The 22,018-nt window shown below is 38.3% G+C and overlaps 1 protein-coding gene across 9 annotated transcripts; it reads left to right on the top strand.

The window, feature by feature from the left end:
* The first annotated feature begins 1,656 nt into the window (after positions 1-1,656).
* On the top strand, positions 1,657-21,425 carry LOC146370500 (uncharacterized). 9 transcript variants are annotated; one of them, XM_084907669.1, is made up of 13 exons: positions 1,657-1,952; positions 7,923-8,029; positions 8,150-8,333; positions 8,824-8,924; positions 9,071-9,197; positions 11,099-11,149; positions 11,548-11,604; positions 12,524-12,559; positions 13,293-13,322; positions 13,728-13,745; positions 16,495-16,611; positions 18,050-18,106; positions 18,236-21,425. In XM_084907669.1, exons 1-13 carry the CDS (start codon positions 1,889-1,891, stop codon positions 18,262-18,264), a joined length of 978 nt encoding a protein of 325 aa, XP_084763795.1. In that variant the 5' UTR covers positions 1,657-1,888; the 3' UTR covers positions 18,265-21,425. The 9 variants fall into 9 exon arrangements, with proteins under 9 accessions (XP_084763795.1, XP_084763796.1, XP_084763799.1 ...); XM_084907670.1 differs by having other exon boundaries at positions 1,658-1,952; positions 13,731-13,745; positions 18,047-18,106; XM_084907668.1 differs by having other exon boundaries at positions 1,659-1,952; positions 11,548-11,601; positions 18,047-18,106.
* The last annotated feature ends 593 nt before the right edge of the window (positions 21,426-22,018 follow it).

The raw sequence follows: 22,018 nt of genomic DNA on the forward strand, positions 1-22,018 counted from the left end.
TTCACTTTGGCAGAGAGGAAAGGGTTGTTTTTTTTTAAAAATGGTGAGGAAAGGAAAATGTTCCCCTTTCGGATCCACCTTCTGGTCGGTTGGTTGGTGTGCATGAGGTCATGTGTGGTTTTCTCAAATGGAAACCTAACATTAATTTAACATCAAAATCAGACCTAAGGCTTACATCAGTGATTTTCTGTCCTCTTCAGAAAATGATATTTTTAATAAATTGAAGCAAATTACAGACTTAATCTTAAATCTTGGCATAAGTTTATAAATGTAGAATACACAATCGAAATCATGATTAAACTTATGTGGAAATCATTAAGTCATGAAGGGATAAGCTGCTGTAAGAAAACAAAACAGACAAAAAAATCCCTTTAGGTGTCTCAGCCAAGGCCATGGGAAGCAGGGGTACTGAGGATCCTGCAGCACATCCTGGGTTCTCTGTGATTTTTATTTACATTCCATTTAAATTCTATTAGTTTAAGCAAGTTTTAGTAGTGTATGGTGTGTGTATCTTGCATAGGTTAAGTTGTGTCCCTGACCACAGATTAGTGACTGCACATGAAAATGGCTATGCAAAACTGAATTTCCCATGAAACATCGTTAGAATCAGCATGCTGCTCCTACAGTACTCATGAAGACAGCCCAAGGAGGTTGGCTATTTCTTTGCTTCAAGGGAGCAGAAAACCAACCTAGAAACTAGACATGATGAAAAGTAGCTGGAAACATACTTTTGGGGTTTGGGTAATATTTGAAATTATTGAGAATATTTGAGGCCTTCCGTGCTCTGCCACCATAAATTAACCAAACATCACCTGTTATTAAGTGTTAGTTGGATCCGATGCGTTTCCTTGGCCTGTAAATTGAGCATGGCCGGATCGACAAGATATTTATGTGGCTTTCATAAGAGCCAGCTCAGAGCTGCTATTGACTGTTACTATTCTGTGGGTAAATCATGGCGTGCTTGTTATCTGGTTACCACTGGTTTTGAAAGGAAATGAGTGTTTGATCCCTCTTGATTGTCATTTCCTATGAGCCGGGTTATGACACAGTTGTGATAAAGAGTGAGGCGCAGGTGCAGTGTTGTCTTTGCTGTCTGGATGGTTACAGGTTTATTAATGTTTTCTGTATAAATCTGGCTTTCATCTCGCAGCCGTTCTGTATGTTTTTGTTTTTTACTTTATTTTAAAGGCAATCGTCATATTAGGTAACATGGTAACCAAAGTACATTTTACAACATATATAATTTATACAGCTCTTATCTAACTGCTGATGATACTACCCTACCCAACTCATAGTACCATCCCCACAGCTATGACCTCAGCACATAAGAGATAGATCCTTTCGAGGTCTTGCTGGACCCTTTATCAAAATTTGGGAAATACTTAATGAATGACACGATTATACTCATTAGTGGCACTTTCGAGTTAAAATAGTGCATGGCGGCTGCTATCATCAATGACACAAGTCCTAATCGGCACTAATCGGGCTTGATAACGAAGAGTATGCACCCGAAATACTCGCAATACTTAACAGAGAGATACAGACAAAAAGCCCACTAATTAGTGCGGAAAGTCATGTGAATGCCAGCACAGCAACGTACCTAGCAGTCAGTCCGCCTCCCTTCATTTGAGAGAAGAGACCGCCTACCAATAAAAACCGAACCTTCTCTCCCAATCCAGACAAAGGGGACGACGGATCCGCGGCGGCGCGCACTGAGCCTGAGCATCTCAGCACCTTGGATTGATCCTACGCGCAAGAACGCACCGGCACACACGCGAGCACGCCCTCCAGATCTACCTGAAACCTCCACGCCAGTTAATTGTCATTGTTGAAGGGCGAGAAAAGGGAGATTGAACCCCGATTTTATTCGCAGCCTCGCCGTGTTCCCATGATGTCATACCTGTGGATTCTGCTATTAGGAAGCCTGCTGGCTACGCACGCCAAGGCACAAGGTAATAATTTGTTTCCAGTTAATTCAGCGCATTCTTCAGCAGAACATTTCATGTGTTAGTGTGCATGGTGGCTTCTATCTATCTTTTTATCTGTGCATCTATCTATCTGTCTATCTATTTATCTATCTATGTCTGTCTCTCCCCTCGTCTGTCTGTCTGTATGTCTGACTAACTGACTGTGCTGGTCATTATTTCACTGCCTCCATTTCTCCCCCCACCTTTACTCCCCTCTGGCTCTCACCTGTCTTTCTCCTTTTCTGTCTTTTTCTCTCCTCTTGCCTTTGCTTGTGTGAGCACAATTACCACTGTGTCATTTGCCAGTCTGCCTGAATCCCTGTCACGTTTCAATTCAATTAACCTTTAGCTGATTAAAAAAAAATCTATGTTATTATTGTTATTATCAGTTCTGGCTAAGCGAATGAAAAGCCCTCCATCTTTATTACTATATTGGGGTTCCAGCTTTGTTTCCCAGACATCATCATTAAAAAAAGGTGTGTCTTGTCATGTGGCCATTTCTTTTTGGACTGGAGTTTAGGTCCATAGGGGTGTGGTGGTTCCATTGTTGTTACATAAATAATTATAATTGATTCCCGTTTCCCTCTTTCTGTTTCAATGTGTTATTGAGCCACATCTATTCTTTTCCTCTCTGCATCTCTCATTCTTCGTGTTTTCTCTCTCCTCTTCCTTTCCCTTCTCCTTCAGCTGGCCCATGGGCCTCTGCCCTTCCCTGCGGCACATGCAGTGATTCCAGATTGTTTAAATGTGCAGTAAAACTCGCAGGAATAGAAAGCTGCATTGAGAAAAACACATAAAGTGAGGAAAAACTAAAGAGAAAAGTGGATGGCTGTTGGCAAAAGATAAAGGAACAATGTAGCTGATTGAGAGGGAAAACAAGGATACACAAGCATGGAAAAAGTGAGACAAATTAGTTTTATTATCCTTATGCAAAAAAATTCAGTTGGACGTTGGTGCGCATGGATGCAATCTGGCAAAATCTCACTCTACCGGTTATCACCAGATAAACCATCAGAGAGGAACTACCTTCACACACACGCACACTCTCTCTCTCTCTCTCTCTCACACACACACACACACACACACACACATATAAACAGACAGACAGAGAAAGAGAGTGCTTTTTCCCCTTCTCTTTCCACACACATTGTCAATAATTGCAGAAGTTTAATGTGATTTTAAACTCAGTAGATGTTGGACTACTTAATCACAGAAAATCTCAATGGGTGTGTTTGCTGACTTGCATATGTGTGCACACCAATTCTTAGTCACACCAAAAAAGATGGGGCGCTAGCTCAGCTGTATATGTGCACATCAGTTACAGTGCGATTTATAGAGTTGAATGATAGGGAGTGTCAGTAACTAGATCCAGCACCAGCTGTAGACAACACCCATCTACAGAACTAGTCTCAGCGCCTTACACTTCCCGAGGGCCCTTAACATCTGTGTGCGTATGTGTAGGTGGGAGAGGGGTAGAAGTTTAATGTACAGAACATGTGGGAGTATGGGTGTGCTTTATTTATCGGTGTGCACAATTCAACTAGAGAACATGTGTTTGCCTTAGAAACAAATAAAAGAAAAAAGAGCTGTGATGTGAGCCAGGTGTGTGTGTGTGTGTGTGTGTGTGTGTGTGTGTGTGTGTGTGTGTGTGCAGACTTGTCTGTGTTTACACCTTCAACTGCTAACACATAAATCATTCTTTCGGTGGATAAGGGAAACCCACACCCATGCACACAAACACTCCACACATGCATTATCTCTATGGGGGCATTGTTAAGACACATGATTGGGGTAAACACAGCACTTTCTATCCCATAGAAACACAATAGAACCACACCTGTGTCACGTGGCACACATGCACAAATGAGTTCATGTGTATTTTTACAAGGCAGGGCATGCACACGCATTATTACTCATTCAGCTACACACAGGAAATCGCACAAAATCTCATGGTAGGAACCAGAAAAGCTCGAGAGTAATGTCCTTTTTTACTTCATGGTGCTGGTAACATGTTTCAGATTCCAATTTATGTAATGCACAGTCCTGTCTGTTACATAGCTAAAACTCCATTAAAAAAACACCTTTACTCTTCTTCAGTTTCCAAAACAAACAAAAAGAGAACGTAATAGGAATTAAAACAAATTCAGCTTTTTATTGTCAGGCTTGCTAGGGCGTAATATAAAATGCCAAGATAAGGAGTTCCATCACTGGACATATCCACATACTAGTATAATTCCCAACTGTCCATGTTATTTATCTTTCTACGATAAGATAAGATAACATAAGATAAGTTTATTAGTCATTTCTTTACAAGGGGCTTTTCACAGTATATAGATTGCTATCTTTGATGTGGCAAATGTTTATACTAGTCCCCTTTCCTGACACAACCCTCCCAAGGATTTGTGTTTTTCTTTATTGATCCCGAACGAGCACGTGAACATTTTCACATGTAGTATAACGACAACACTATCAAGGCACTTCACTAATGTCCATAGCACATGCAAATTATAATATGAATATGATATGACAAAAAATGTGCTGCCTGTTTAAAAAAGCTGGCATAGAAAATTAATTTGTAATAACCGAGGCCAGCGGCTATGATCTGCACTACTGCAAAAAACTCACCAATGAGTCGCAGATACAACCCGTGAAAATTACTGTATCATACCCAAACTTCTGCTCCTTAATGCTTTATAAAATTCAGGTCTTAAACCTGTTTAAATGTGGGCCGGTTCTTTGTACCGTCCCACAAACACTATATCACTGAAAACATTGAAACTAGTTAAAATGCTGTAAACTACAGAAACATCATTATTTAACACAGTATATTAATTGTTCATAAGAACCACACCTCTTTGTGGCATGCTTTGCAATCACATATATTTAAGTGGAATTTCCTTTTAATTAAAGTTCGTACCTTATTTCCCAAGAACCACTTTTCCTGGTTCCTTGTCATGACAGTTCTGTCTCTCTTTTTTTTTTAAAAGCATGTTGATTTATGCCAGAGTGCCACCATGACAAAGCTGATGCCCATATCAGTTTGCTATCCTAAGTGCTATATTACAATTTCATCTTGGTTGAATTATACTGTATAGGCGAGGTACAGCATACTTCAGGATGAACTCTTACATTTTGGCATAGATCCAGATGGCTGTTATCAATCACTCTTCTTTCTAGATACATGTCATATAAAAAAGTAGTAAAGCAAACTGCCGGTTATGTAACACGGAAAGGTGAAGATGGACTCAAAATGAGCTGTGTGGAAAGATGCTTATAAAATTTCTCTCACGGAGCTAGAAGTTGCCAGGAGTTATAGGCAGAAATATGTCTTTTCCAAGAGTCGTCATTTTCAGGAGAGCAGCTAGAAATAATCAGTTAACTGCCTGCTCATTGCCAGTATATTATTTGATATAAATGTAGTTGGCAGTTGAATGATTAAGTAATAATTCACTTATATCTAAAATGTTGAATACTTCCCATTTGTAGCTGCACAGATATTCAAAACAAGACATTTGATCATGTCACTCGGGCTGTATGAAATTATATCAGGCATTTCCCACATTTCCCACATCTGCTTTCATTCTGTTACCCAATTAAATTAGTCAGTATTTGAAAAAAATCAATCAGCAGTCTAATCAATAATAATAATAAAATTAATAGTGGCGGCATTCATTTCCAGCGACTCACAGCGACGGCATAAACCCAACAAGACAAGTTCTCTTTATTACACTTTAATTTTTGTTAATTAATGAGCTTCTAGGTGCTGTTAGAGAGATTTTTCCGCCAGTCTAATTGATAGTAAGATACGTTCCCACATGGGTGAACTGGTTTAACTTAGGAGCTTCTTTCTCAGGGGATATTTTTGCAGTTTAGCACAGTTGTTTTGCGCCACACAATAGCGTGCGGCCATGTCAGAGACACAGATGACTCATCAGCCTCAAGGGAAAGTAGCGGCAATGAAAGAGAGAGAGAGTCGAGACTTGGTGAAATGGAAGGGGCGATAGGGAAGGCAAGGAGTGAGAGCGCTTGGGATGTGCAACAGTTGGCTTCACTGCTGTGCTAACACAAAACAGGGCTCCCCTTACTCAGAGAGCGAGGGTGAATGGGAACATGTGTGCACATGAACTTCACACGTGTGTGAACATGTAGCTGTTTGTATGATAGGGGACAGGAGGGGAGGAGGGAACATTACATGAGTTTGTATGTATGCATGTAAGTGTTGCTGGACTGGGCAATGCTTATGGGAGAGGTAGTTAAACGAGGAAGTGGCAAACTAATAGATGGGAACAGAATGTTCTATGAAAAAGGAGTTTGCATAGAGGGGTAGCCTCTACACACACACTCATAAACACAAACACACATGCACAAGAACTGGGGGAATTATATTATATCCTCATGTCTCATACACTGCGTTCTCACACAAATAGAGACTCATTATTAGAGTTAATGGTTTGAGAGATTATTAATAAGATTGTGGCAGAAGGTTACTGACAGCTGTCTGAGGAACAGTTTGATGAATGTAGTGTTTTTTCCGTGCCTCATCATAGGTGTTCTGGCGAGACTCATCAACTTCAATCTTAACTTTGTTCCACCCCATTAGCCTGAAGTGGCATGCTACAGCACATCTGATGAAGACAGTAATTTCCAAAGAACTGATTAAGATAGTGAAATTGATACATACCACACATATCCATGCGCACAATGTATGACTCTTTATGGAAACTGATTAATGTTTGTTAAACTGGTGTAGTGATATTCAGTGGAACAAAGAGATTTTTTTCTATGATGGTTTCAGGAGCCATGCAGTGGTCCATGAGAGTTTGCATGTCAAATATTCATGCTGCAGTGTGTGTGCACTTGCTTTTGTTTGTGTGTGTGATTTTTTTTTCCTGCAATATGGATGTATGTTTGTGTGGATGAACGGATTCAGGGTGTAGCCAGTACTTGTTACCACTAAAAGATTTTCACCCCGATGGAAATACTTTAGATGTGTTGCTGCTCTCCCTCCAGGCTTCGCTGATTCTGATACAATCTCACTTGGCAAGCCCTGTGATTCTTTATTGAAAATCCACCCTGCAATGAATAGCTCTTAAAAAAGTGGTAGAGGTATTTGATTAGATTTTTTTAATCAGTCCTGCCTTAATATTGGGTGTTTTGTGAAAGAAGATCTGCTCAGATAAACCAGCATCAGGGTGCTGCTGACGTCAGCAAGCAAAGAACAATCAAGCCAGAGCTCACTTTACTGCTTGAGCTTGTCACATGCGACGGGGGAATGTCACAGGCGTACACGCACACATTGCTTGTCACACACAGACTGACAAAGAGCACATCTCTGTCATTTTCTCATTAGCACAGAGTTGCAATGCCAGTGCTGAGGTTAAGACTGCATTTGATGTGGAAGCAGGTCACAAGTGATCGATGTGTATGTCAAGCAGTTTTTTTTGTTTGTTTTTGGCTGGATCGGTAGCATCAGGCACCAATCAGGCCAGGGTGCGGTTCTAAGTTTATGTATGTGTCATCTTAAACACCACTCAGATGACTTTAATGACTTAGAGGAACAACAGATGGAAGGCGATTAAGGCGTGCTGCTTTTTAATAATCAGCGGTTACACAAATCATGCCAAAATTTTAGTAGAAACTTTATTATATATATTATTATATTAGGAACCAATGCAATATTGGTTTTCAAATAGAAAAGGTACAAAATAGGGAATGGTATCATCGGGAAGTTCTATGGGTTTAAAAGCATGGAAAAATATTCTTTGAGACACTGAGGTGGACTTTGAGTCGCCATGCCTGCCTTTTTTGTTTGATTAAAAAAGCTTGTTGCACAGGTTCTGCCAGCTGTGGCACCATGAATTGGCTTTTTTTCCCATCTGTTTCAAACTGATTGTCAGTATGTAATCCCACACTGTATTATTCTCTGACTTGCGTCTTTCACTTAACTTTGTGCAGATGATATAATCCCAACAGTAGAGCCATCTATTGAAACTCCCACATCTAAAGCAGATGTAGAGGTCATCGACCAGCATAACCTTGGAGAGGTGGTCACTGCAACTGAGGTGAGAAGTTGAGATATTTTGTTTGAACTGTTCAGTCCTGGGTCCCTGTCAGCCGTTTGAAAATCTCACCTAGTGTTACATAGACCGTTGCTTATTTAAATAAAATGTTGTGCCAAACAGGAAGTATTGCAGTCTGAGCCCACTGCTGACCCTGAGGCTGAATTAATCCATGAAGCAAATGCTGCAGATGTAAGCACAGAGCCAGTGGCTACAGATGCTCCTGCAGGGGAGGAGGGTCAATCAGCGAGTCCTACGACTGGAGAAACAGAACCAGTTATTTCTGACGCACCTACAACCACACAAGGTGATTAATAGAATTACATATATGCACATTTAAAGCAATAATGAAACGTGGTGCTTTTTGTTGTTTTGTTTTGTTTCTCTTTTTTGTTAGATAAATAAACTGCTGTCAGTTTCCTCACTTTTTAATACTTGGCATTCATACTACACTGTTGTTTTTATTCTTTTTTTTCCCTCTCTTGCTGTAAAATGTTTCAGGTAGTTAATATCTCACAGCAAAGCTGCAGTTTATTAAAAATAAAAATCTTCATTCTTCATTGCAGCAAAAAGCAGGTTCAACTTTTGCACTATTACATTAAAAAAATGATGTAACTTTGAAGGAATGGCTTTTGTAATGTAAAATGTTTCTTACATGTCTTTCTTGTATTGTTTTTAACTGTGCAGCAAAACAAGCCCTAAAAGCCCATGCCACGGAATGTGGTAATTGGGCTATAAAAGGAAAAATCAGTGAACTAATGCTTCGCTACTTCTGTTTCACTTCTATCCATGGCCAGCTGCTGATTCTGAGGATGACACTCCAGAAGCTACACAAACAGCAGTTAATGAGGAGGAGCAACCTTCCACAAATGCGAATACAACACCTGCTCAAGATGAGGTTAATACCATTTTTTAAAAAGTAAAACTTCTTATTCACACCTATTAAGGTTTGTATTTTACAGATGTCATTAATAGGTTGCTATGATAGTGAGTAAATGTGTCCTGTACTATGGGTTCATATGTGTTATAATATTTTTTTAATAGAGTGGACTTCATGACATCATAACAACAGTAGGTCTAGAAGCCAATGAGGAGGCACCAACTGATCCATCTGCTAATGAAGAGTCATCCACAGATGATTTCACAACCACAGATGAAACTGTCACTATAAGTAAGTAAAGATATTCAAGTGCATATTTTGCACACTCTTGTACATGCATTCATGAATATGGAAAATGCACCTGAGTTTTGACAATGAATATCAACTTCAGTGCTAAGACCACAGAGAAAAAGTTGTAAACAGAGCCAAGCACATGTATTCTGTAGATGAGGCGATCTCTTGAGTGTCTTTTATGATGGGATATTACACAAACTTCTTAGTAAAACATCACGTGCTGTCCCTTGTTTCCAGTATAAGCATGTATTTTGTGTGACAGTAGAACTGCAAGTCATAACAAGTAGTATAAAGAGACCTTTATATGCCTCATATATACACAAATAATAGCATACAGACAATAAACATACCTGTATTTGCCCTTTGCAAATGCAGGTCGGTTATTATTTGGCATTATGACTCCTTCTTTTGATCATATAACCTCTAAACAAGACCTAAAAACATTTTATTTTCCTTAAATTCAGTTATATGAAATGCACAGAAGCTTGCAAGTTAAGCTGATGTTCAGAAATGTTCATTTACAGCATTTTAAATAATTACAGAAACAACAGATGAGGATCTGCATGGCTTGAAAATCATTTGAGCAGAAACATTTTTTAGAGCTTTCCTTAAGATGATCAGTTGAATCTTGGGGTTTTCCCATAATCTCTGAATATATGGCAGCGCTGCCTGTCCCTGAGCAGACACTTCAAATCAAACAGATCTGAAGAATGCCTTTCATTCTTGCAGTTTTGCTTTCTAGATCTTGGCCATAGCTACATATTTTAAATTTGAGATTCGATCTCAACTGACAGATTCTTTGATTCTGGGACTAATAAAATTACTCCTGACAGAACCTTTGCATTGTCACTCATTAAAAAATATGTACATGCTGTAATGCTTTTTTGAGGTGTAACGTACTCTATATTTTTTCTGCAACTCCCTGTTTTCTGAACAAAATAATCCATCTGTGCCTTTCTATCAGGAAATATAATTCCCTTAGGAAGGTTCTGAGGTGGGATTTTGGCTTGGCTGATTTTATCTTCCAAATTATGAATGTCATGAGCCTGCCAAATGACCCGAGTAAAGGTTTATGAAAATAGAAGTGTCTCCCTTAATTTATTTCTATTGATCTTATAACACCCTCTTTCTCAAACTGGAGTTTGTGCTCTTTCATACTAAATGTTATGCTGACCTCATGTCAGTATGTCCTATTCTAAGGTTATGTTTGGCTTTACCTTTTTTTAGACGGAGACATTGTGCTTTAGCTTAGCTTGTCCCTAGAAGTGCAAGCACTGAGATGGGAAAGGAAGTTAGTAATTAGGACCAATTACCCTGGAAGAACTATTCAGACAAGAAGAAAAGATGTGGGGGTCAGAATGAGAGTAATGTAGGTTTGTTATTTAACATCCATCCTATCAATAAATTATTTTGGTATTTTAATTGTATTTGTTGTCATGATGTTATTAACAGATTGAATAGGTCCCTAGAAAATAGGTCACTGAGGTTTCTATCAGTGATAAATTAATGCGGTGATCACACCCCACCCTGCCCTGGCCAGCCTAACACTGTACACTGAGTCCCACATGTTGTTTAAGTCACTTGGGTTTTCCCCAATAAATATATAGTAGGGTAAGGTTTTGTTCGTGACAGACAATATCCCTTAATCTAAGTCAACATTGGTTCACAAGATCACAGTTACACCCTTGGAGCTGGCTGTGTTTCAGTATTTCAGTACTGAGAACACCTCTGCAGGGCATTCACGAGGGTCATGAAGGACTGAGAACAGAGTGTTACAGTGTGTTACATGTGTTTCAATATGTTTTGGCATTATCTAGATAAAATTCCTGTACAGTGATTGATTTTGTATTTCTGTTTATGTATGTATGTATTTATTTATTTATTTGTTTATTTACCAGATCCAGGGTTTAACATTGAGAAGACGTCAATTGCAGAGCAGGAAACACATGGTCAGTAATTGCTCATAACAATTGCTGTTGAGTTTATTGTTGTTATTGATCAAAATAAATGGAGATGCACAGAAGTGCCTGACCAATACAGCACCAACAGATACTGATGTAGATTTAGCCTAAAGTGTAGTTTTGACTGAAAATTTCAAATCAGTACAATCTATGCGATGCAAAGAGAGTAGCATTGTTTACCACAGTGACTGTAGATCTTAAGGATCAGCTGTTATGGCCCCATCGACATGGAGGGCTACATGCTTTTTACTTCAGTGTTTTTAAAAACACATTGGCAAGATTGATTGACTAACAGGCTTATTGATTGTCTAATTTATTGATTGATTGATTGATTGATTGATTGATTCATTTATTCATCCATTTATTGACTATTTTACTATATACAGGGTTAAACCAGGAAAGTCCCGTGGAGAAGAGGGTGGTAACACACCAGGAGTTAGGTGGTTAGTAATTGCTCATAACAATTAAAATTCAGTTTATTCTTGTAACCAATAACCGAAAATGTCCAGAATAAATAAAGATATGAAACAACACAACCAGTACAATGAGATTAGCCCTGTTTACCACAGCGACTAGATCTTAGGGATCAACTATGAATAGTTGTATTTGTATATCCAGTTGAGGCTTTTGCCTTAGCTGCCATCACCTAATTATCTATTATTTTTAAGTGGTGAAATTAGAGTCTTAAAGCCATTAAGATGTAAAATATTACAGGGGAAATTAGTGACAAGACTGTTGTCATCTTCATAAAGGTTTAAAAAAAAAAAAAACAAAGTTATTCCTCTACCAAACATTTTTTAGCACTTGATCACTTGAAAACTGCATCACAGACTGGGGTTTGAGATGGTCCTCTGGTAGCTTTAGAGCCTGGTACAACAGGGCTAATGCACCACATTCACAGTAGGTCTTGAGCAAGGGTTAAATTGGGATTTGAAACTTCTTAGAGTACTTATTATTTGTAAATAGTGGTCAATATTTTAGTGGGTGTTTAGCCTACTGTATAGTACATCTACCACTGAATGTATTCATATTAACACTAATGCATTTCAGTGCAAAATTAGTTCATACTGTTAGCACCTCCTGTACAACATAACCAGCAAGAAGTGTATAAACTATGCATGATTTCGTTTAAGTGAAACCAAATGCTAACCGTTACTGTGTAGTTAAATGTGACTGAGCTCGAGACGCTGGCAGCTCTCATTTAAATCCAATGAAAGGGGGACAGAAACACCATGTTATAGTGTGTTAGATTTGTGATATGTATTCATAAACATCTGATAAGAAATCCCCATTCCGAGAATAATTTTTCATTTCCTTATTGATCCACGGTATTTGTTAATTTTATTTCATTTCTTTTTTTAGCACCTCTGTCAAACGACGAAAATAAAAACGAAGATGGTTGGTATTCATTCATAACTATAATGGTTGAATTTATTGTTGTATCCAAACTAAAAATGTCCTTTGTATGTACAAAGTTAGCATAGCAATCAGTGTAGTTTGGTTTTCATAAAATATTCTTCTCATTCCTCTTGTCTCTCTATTGGAAGAAGGCTGTTGGTTCAGTGCCTTGCTCCCATGACAAGGTGCTGAACTGACTTGTTTTACAAAAGCTTAATCACTAACCTTGCGGCAATATGACAGAAATGTGGGAACAGCAGATTTTCCTGAAGCAGCTTCTCAGTTCCCTCCTGAAATGTGAAAACTCAAAAGTAGTATAATCATTTATATACTTGCGAAGGGCGAAAGACTCCTCTTTAGTACTCTGTTATTAGCAGCTTCTTCAAGTCGAAGCAAGTAAAGGGCAAGGATGATGTCACAGACATATACAGACAGGCAGTGCAGGAGATAACAGGGTTGTTTGAGTGTGGATAAAATCAAAGATCAGGTTGTAAAAGAGCTAGAGAAAGTGTTTGTCTCTCTCTCGCTCTCTCTCTGTGAGATATTTTATCGCTCTGATGCTATAAAATCAATATCTTTGCCATCTTTGTAACTGTACATAAGGGATGTTTCATACAATCTTGTGTCTTCTTTTTTTCCACTTTGTCATTTCAGCAACAATGCTTTACATGCATCATTAGAACATTTAAATAATACCTTCTCTCTCCTTTCTTGTCTTTCTGTCTCTCTTTAGTGCCTGCTTTGGGTGCCTCAGGGAGCGATGGTAAGGATTTTATTTTTTCTGTTTGTCTTTGTGATCAAAAATACGCATGATAGCAAAATATTACAGTGCAAATCCTAGTCAAATACCGTACATAGGATCGTAGCCGCAGCAGCAGAAATAGGCCCAATGTGGTTCTGAAAAAGACAGGATATTACTGGCATGCCTTTGTCAATGCAAACAGGATACAAGAATCACAGAGAAATGTCTCTCTCTCGTGTTTGAAGCAGGTCTTTAGGGGTGTGTCACATCGAATTTTATTGGAAATAACTTGAATTTCAGTATGTGAAACAGTAGAATTAAATGTTCATTTCAGAGCAGATGAAAGGATACAAACAGTTTACCATGAACAACTGAATGTGATGTTGTTGTGTTGCTAACTTTTTGTGTGTTCTCTCTTCTTTACAGCAGATCAACAGCCCCAAAGTGAGTTCTCTCTTCTGTTTTCCTGTTTTAAAGTAACAATCCACATGTGCCACAAACCTGCATGCAACTTAGTTGGCTAAGACTCTCAACCTTTCACCATAATCTCTTTCCATATTCACTGATCAAAAATCTATTCAGTTCCCAACCTGCACATACACATGAGCATTACTCATTTGTAGCATTGCTAAATATTCACTGACTTCTGGGGCTCACAGCGTCCTGAGCACCAATATTTCTGTGCACAAGACACAGACTTCAGAAGTGAATCGCTGCTGGGCCAACTATGACTTCACTGTGATGATTATTACCAGAATGTTTTGGTAGCAAATAATTCAAGCCCCACAGCAGCACCCTGATTACAACCCCATTATTGATCGGGTCATCTCAGTCACTTTTAATTATAGTCTGTTTACATTGTCTTTCTAACACTACAGTTAAATTTTGGAGTTTTGCCTCTATGCACTGCTCAGTGGATTTTAAATTACATCAGACTTTTAATTTTGAATTATAAACATTTTTATACATAGGCCCCATTTTTAGAGGCTCATAAAGATTGTTTTTATTACTTGGGCGATAATCCTTTGAAGTTAGTGACTGCCTAAAGCCCCGAATCCATGGACATCACCAAATGTCACATTGCTTGAGATGCTGTGCTTGGTCTTTACTGAAGCCACTCTCAGTTGCTGCTTATTTGTGGGTCTTTCTGCATTTAGTTCTGTCTTCAGTAACTGAAAATCATGCTCTACTGGGTTGATATCAGGTGACTGACTTGGCCCTATCAAATTTCTTGCCTTGGGAAACTCTTGGGTAGCTTTGCAGTATGCTTTGTGTTTTTATCTATTTGCACTGTGACGGGCTATCTCATCAGTCACATCATCAGTAAATACCAGTGGATCCGTTCCCCTTGGTAGCCATACATGCCTTTGGATCATAAGCTGTTTCTCTTTTACTCCATGCTTTCATAGTACTAGTTCAGCTTTATTTAATCTGTTCCATGTTTGTCAGAACTCTGCAGGCTGTTTTAGATGTTTTCCAGCAAAGCTAATCTGGCATTCTTGTTCTTGAGAATAACCAGGGGTTCACACCTTGTTGTAAATGCTGTGTTCGTGAAGGCATCTCTTGATTGTAGACCTTGAAAAAGGCGCACCTACTTCCTTGAGAGTGTTCTTGACTTGGCTAGATGTTGTAAAGTGTTTTCATAACCAAGTATAGTGGCTTTGATTGACTGTAACAGGCTGTAATTCTGAAACAGTTAATGCTAACCTTTTTTTAAACCTTTGAAGTCAGCATTTCAATCTTTATTGATTGTTCAATTTAGAATCCATTGTAGTGGTAAAGGGAGGTAAAACTATAAAAGCTGTGTCTTTGTGCAACAAATCTGAGTTTAATTATTATGTGTAGTCAAGTAGCTTTGGTAGGTTTGCATGTTTAAACCTTCCTTTCAAGTTTAAAAAACATCTAAGAATTATTTTATAAAAGAAGCAAAAGCTGTAGAATCTACCAAATGGATTCAAGGTTTAACTCACAAGTGCCCAAATGTTTAATTACAGGAGCGACTCTATTGAAGATATGGAAAACATATTTCGATGATAGTCAGTGTCGTTTAGTATTATTTCATGTCAATGCCTCTGTTCAAGAAACAGTTGTGTGCCAGCTGTATGTGATGCGTTTATGCGCATTCATGCTCATACACGTCAGTTTCCACCCACCTTTACTTCCTTTTTCTGACTCACTATACTCTCCGGTTTCATTCCACTTAATTTAACTGACTAATTCCCACTTTTTATTCGTCTCACTTTTCTGACTCATGCCACTCCCTTGCTTTTCTCGCCGTGAGCTCTGGATCTCCTGTCCTCTTTTATTCTTTTTTTTTTCGAACTTGTCTTTTATGCCTCAACATCAATTTCACCCCTGTAGCACTGAAAGTCTCACTGTCGACTCAGGCCACAACAAGACAATAAAAGCCTCGCCTTTAAGTTGGAAACACAAGAGCATGAAATCATGTGCCAGATATATGTAGTGTTAGTGTAGCCACCTATTACAATGAGTTTGATAGGGTCTCTTAAACCTTTTTGTTTGTTAAAAACATTATTTAGATGCACAGTTAATTACATTTACTCACAATTTAGCCAATTTAGTGATGTATGTGCCAGTACCTATACTTGGCTGTGTGCTGTCACACAGCATGAAAACTATTCATTTTGGTGTTGTCATAGTAACTGGGTTACAGGTGCAGACAGATTTCTGTGAATGCTCACTGTGAATGCTGTGGGAAGTTTAAATGACAGACGAATGAAAAGGAATCAGAAAATTCTGGAACGAGATGATGCAGCCTCGCTCTCTCGCTTACACACACACACACACACACACACACACACACACACACACACACACATACACACACACACACACACACACACACACACACTGTTGCTTGCTCTTCATCTCTCCCTCCCTTCCCCCTGTCTGTCTCACACATACACACATAATTCACACATTATGTCATGTCAGTGAGCTTCTTTGCTAAATTGATATTCATTCTTTCAACTGCAAAATGGCACCCAGTGCTGACACTCAATGTTACAGTTACAGTTGTTATAGATGGATTTTTACAGATCACATTAATGCTCAGACCAATAGGTTTACAGTTCCAGTGGCATGTTCATAGGATACTGCTGAACTTGACTGCACATTCTCTGCTGGTATAACTTATCTTTATTTGTCTGTTTGTTTGTTTGTTGTGCTACAGAGGCCAGCTCAAGCTCTTTAGCAGCAATCCTTAGTGCGATTGTTGTGTCTGCAGTGGGAGCAATCGCTGGATACTTCACCTATCAACAGAAGAAGCTGTGCTTCAAAAATAGACAGGGTAATTATCTGATCCTTTTGTTGCTGCTGGAAAACTAATTAATAATAATAAATCAAAGGGAAAACTCAATTTATACAGTAGCTATCTTAACTGCTGTACGCAAGGTTTGGTATTTGACCAGACAAGAAATTCTTCTTGACCCTCATCAACAATGAATGAAGTGTATGCCAAAATTGTGTTTGTTGTTCAGTTTGGTGCCCACATTAGCAACAGAAGAACTGCTTATGTCCAAGCTCTTTGAAATGAATGCCAACCCCCATCAGAGCTTCAGATCTGTTAAGCTTTAATGACGCTACAAAAGAAAATTATTCATCTTTTATCTGTATCTCCGATAAATCAAGTTTCATCCTAACTGTGCCCAGTGGGCAAGCTGTGTGTTTGTTACTTGTAGTCCTAAAAGCACGGGTTTTCAAGTTTACCAGTTCTTTTAAATTCAGCTTTTGGCTCCCTTTCGTGAACTGTTGTCAGTAACATACGACTCACACCATCCTTGCATCCTGCATCCTATTACTGCCAGTTCAGCAAAGTTTTAATTTGCAGTCAACATGAGTAATAGGGCATCCAGTTATAGCAGTGCAGGCCAGTAGTCAGATTCAAAGTAACTCTTTTAATTTAGAGTAATAGACAATATGTGTTTTTAATTTGATTAAACATATTTAGACATGCAGTTTTCCTCTGTAAAGAGCAGAGGTGGTAATTGCAGCTAGTTTCTGCTTCATTAACAATAATTTAAAAGACTTCACGAATAGGTATAAGTTTTCCACTGTGACACAAAAAGTAAGAAACTAATTTTCATGGTTTGGATAATAAGCAATTACCCCAAGAAATCAAGCTCCTTAGAAACTCACACTTCTGTATAGCTGGTGAAGCAGTTTCACACTGAAGGAAGATGAACGCTTTTCCTCATATTTGAGAGAAGGGACGCAATAACTTGATGCTAATTAGTAGAAACATTATTAAGCTAAATCATAGACTGTATACAAAGGATGGGCATATCCACCATGATGTCACAGAGTGACTGCGAATCTTAATTTTGAAACCTCAGCTTTAATAGTATAGCTGTATAGGAGTTCTGCATTTTGATCTTAAATGAACAAACTTGGTGATTAACTTAGGTCCAGTTCAGTTGTTTGAGTCAGCGAAAGTGAAGCCTAGCAGACAGGCGGTAATACAGTAGTGCTCACAAAGCCAAAGTCCTTTTTCACGCAAACTATAAGCCTTGTGGGGATCTATGAGCATATATTCACTTTTAATTGTAGCCTTAAGGAATTGCAATTTTTTTGGGCAATTGCGCGTTGGCTTCATTTTTTCTGCTCTGGAGGTTGTTGCTTAAATACTTGCGAAATTCAACTTGGCAGTACAACCTTGCAATTGAGCAATGAGTTCCCACGTTTGTTTTATTCGCTTTTCTCTGACTGTCAATCTTTGTGACTAGAAGCAGACCCTGAGGCTCCACACAAAGCTGATGCAGCAGAGGCTCGGTCAGATCCCCAGGGTATGACAAAAACACACACACACACACACAACGAAAATGCAAAGAACACATTTTTGATATAAATATTCACATGTAATACTTTAAACGTGTTAACCATTAATCTATTTTTCCTCCTTTCTTTATTTACAGTTCTTAGCAACCTTCTGAACTCCTCCTAGACCTGAAACGATCACCTTACCACCCGGGCCAACTACAGTCTAGCAAAGTGGCAATCTCACTGTTCGGCTCTATCCTCTGTAGAGCTAAATTACTGTGAGGCCCCAGAGTAGGGCTGCGTGTTTCAGTCTGAATTTCTATGTCTGTATGTTGCTCTGCACGAGCCTGCGTGGATGTGTCTCAGTGTGCGTGTGAATAATATCCGTTCATTCTTGTGTGTGCATAAATGTGGAAAGAAGGAGCTAGATAAAGATCATGTGATCTTTAGGGCTTTCATTATTGTTATAAAAAATGTATTAAAATAATTGGTCAAACACTCTACTTTAAGCCAAATTATTATAATTTTTTTCAGAGTGGCCATTAAAGAGATTTAATCTCAATTTACGTATAACCATAAAATGGATTAATTATATACCTACCTTTTAATTTTATTTATATGGCTACGATTAATTCAATGTAAATATAAAACAGTAACTGAAATCGATGTTGTAGGTGTTTAACTTGTAATTGTTTCTTTGGAATTTTATACAATTTTGCCATTTTTGAGCTGCCCGTATGATTTTAAATCATTTAGATAAGACATTTCTTTTTCAATTATCTATAGTACAGATGCAGGTTAACTGGATAACAGGGGGACACAGTAGCAAGCATTTTGTGGATTCTGGTTAGGAGCTGTGGTAAAGGATTTAAAGACTAGTATTCTTGGGATGCGTGGTCAAATGTGTTTAGATGACCACCGATGTCACTGAATGTGTGTGCTTGTTTTCTGATAGGTGAAGGGGCTTGATTTAAAATCCTGTTAAGTGACTGCCGTTTCTCCTCGGTCGGTTGAATACATTAAAAGATGACACAAATCAAATACAGCCTAACATTCAAGGCATATTAATTTAGGAAATACCAAAAACAAGCCAACAAAAATATATTGTGTAAACTTACTAAAGTACGATGAAGTAAAGTCTAATCCAGTGTTGTTTCTGTAAATGGATGAATGGTCACCTGACATGGACAAATTCAATGGAGGTCATGTAGTAATGTATTAGACTTTGTTCTGATGTAGTATGTGTGTAGTTGTGAAGCAGTCTTTTTTTTTTTCTCTATAGTGCCTTTCACTGACACAGCCTGGCTTGAGCAATCTACAGACACACAGAGAAGATATACAGGGTGACAAATTAAAGGAAAAGCCTAAATGGATGGTTTATGCTGCAGGGAGATTTTTTTGTTGCTGTTTCAAATTTCAAATTTCTGAGCTATTCTAAATTTAAAACATTTCACTTTGATGGCTGAAGTCTCTTACAAGATGAAAATACACCCATCCAAATTGCCTGTTTAATCGCTTGGTAAGAATGAAAACAATGGGATCCATAAACTATGGACTTATCAGTCCAAGATCTCCCCCCAGGTCTCCAACAACGTTATCAAAATACATAATGAGGGAATATTTTTTCAGAAGAATATTGTTTTATTCCTCCAACAGTTCCAGAGACTCGATGAACTGGCTTAACACTTTAACCACCCTTAATGCTGGGTCAACCTTTAACTTTTTACCCATCCGTTACTGAGAAGACAAGCAAACCAGTAGGAGGCTATAACAATGAAAGTGTTCTGTATTCATTCTTAATCTGTCATTTACGCAGTTACATTTTTTAAAATTAAACTGCTCATGCATGTAAAATAATAACAACACAAACATAACAGCTGCTGTATGTGTGTCCACAGTCGGGCCGTTTGCAGTCTTAGTTATTTTAGCTAATCTTGCAATCTAAACTCTTTCAACCACCTCTGCTGGTGGCAGATGTAAAACTCTTCTTATTGTGTGTCTCTTTATTTGAGCAAGCCAGCTGCTGTAACAGTGTATTTTTATTGTTCATGTATCCACATTACAAACGGCATTCACTTGTGATTTTTTTATAGGAATCCTTTACATTTAGCAGCCGTGCCTCGGAGCCGACAGATTGTCTTTAGTCAACTTGTTTGCTGTGCTATTTTGTTAATATTATTGTAAAATGCAAAGGATGCAGCGCTACTGCTTTTTTCCAAATGTAGCACACACACAAAAAAATCGTAACTTCTGAATGTCTTTTTTGTTGCCTTGAAGTTTTGTACTTGCCCTGCTCCCTTTAAACTTTGATATATGGCTATAGAGGCTGCATAGTGCTGCAGGTCATGTAATGTGTGTTACTTGTAAAGCACCATATAGCTGCAATACAGGACAGAGACTGTTGCTAACAGCCTAGCCTCAAGCTGAGAAATGTTAATAATCTGTGATCAATTCCACTCTACAAACTGTGGGTCAGACGCAGTGTCAGCGATCTGCCTTCTTAACCTGTAATCTGTGACAGACAAAAGCTGTTTTCTCTTGTAACACTGAACTACGTGGATAGTGTATCAGGAGTGACAATGCACAAAAAATACCCACTCAATAATAATAATACAAATAGGACTAGCCACCGATGCCTTCAAAATACAAATTTTTTCTTTAAATGCAGTACTGCCCTGCAGTGAACAAAAGCACTGAAATGTCCTGCGATGCTCTTTTAGATAACTTCCTGTAATGGAGACTCGTACAATAATCCAGAAAAATTCGATATGTGTTACTTGCACTGAGGACATCATGGTCAACAATACATTTTACCGGAACACTCCCGGTCAATAATTCAGTCTTATTTATATTATATCAATTCACAACTACAGTCACCTCATGGTGCTTGATCCCAGCAATACAAAGTATCAGAACAAAGCATTCAAACCAGAATGTAAACCTTGAGTGTTGTAAACTCATTGGGTCCTGAAGTGCACTTGCCACATAACACTAGGGCATCAATCATGGCACTGACCAGTCCTGCCTTATTCCTTATATGCTCTTGAATATTCCTGATAGGAAAACAAACAATAATGTCATCATAAAAAAAACGACACAGCGACACAAGCAGAGATTTTTTTATAATCTCAATGGGAGAAGCACGTTCCTATCCTGTATACATCTTGATTTACTACACATATATAGACAATTCATTTTGTTCTTCTTCTGACTTCCTGTTTATTTAAATATTCTGTGTGGTTTTTGTGTAGGAACTGTCCTTTTTATTTTTGTCATCTGGCACTTGTGTTCTTCTGGAGTTGTGTAAATAATGTTTGAGGAATCAATTAAACAGTTTTTGTGGGATTTCTTTTTCTTTCATTTTTAGCCACTGTTGATAGACCAGTTCATCACTTTGGTATACATCAAAAACTCTTCAGTGATGTAATGGATTTTTGTAGAACGGACATTCAAGGTCACCAGAAGATTAATTGAATTAGCACCATCTAAAGTTATTGTAGTTTAACAATTACTTTGGTTTATGCCAAAATACATTAGTATTTAGATTTCCCATTAGTCAAAGCAGTGTTTGTTTTTATTGCTAATTCTAAAATGTATGTTTTGTTTGTTAATGTGCTCAAATCTAATGGCAAACATGTAGACTGGCCACTTCATCTGGTACACCTGTTAACACAAATTTCTAATCAGCCAATCACATGCTGGAAACTTAGGAATATAGACATGGTCAAGATGACATGCTAAAATTCAGAGTGTCAGAATGTAAAAGAAAGGTGATTTAAGCTACCCTTTTGGTGCCAGACAGTCTTGTCTGAGCATTTCAGAAACTCAGAAACACCACAACCATCTCTAGGGTTTACAGAGAATGGTCCAAAAAAAGAGAAAAGTTCCAATCAGCAGCAGTTCTCTGAGTGAAGATGCATTATTGATGTCAGAGATCA

Source organism: Perissodus microlepis, chromosome 16, assembly GCF_051167445.1.
Source record: "Perissodus microlepis isolate ML-2025 ecotype Zambia chromosome 16, ASM5116744v1, whole genome shotgun sequence".
Classification (NCBI taxonomy): Eukaryota; Metazoa; Chordata; class Actinopteri; order Cichliformes; family Cichlidae; genus Perissodus; species Perissodus microlepis.

Bases quoted from the DNA above. Each gene is read 5' to 3' on its own strand.
- LOC146370500 (XM_084907667.1), top strand. From the start codon at position 1,889: ATGATGTCATACCTGTGGATTCTGCTATTAGGAAGCCTGCTGGCTACG. The intron at 9,198-11,098 runs GTAAGTAAAGAT...TTTATTTACCAG, and splicing joins AGATGAAACTGTCACTATAA to ATCCAGGGTTTAACATTGAG. The intron at 18,107-18,235 runs GTATGACAAAAA...CTTTATTTACAG, and splicing joins GGCTCGGTCAGATCCCCAGG to TTCTTAGCAACCTTCTGAAC.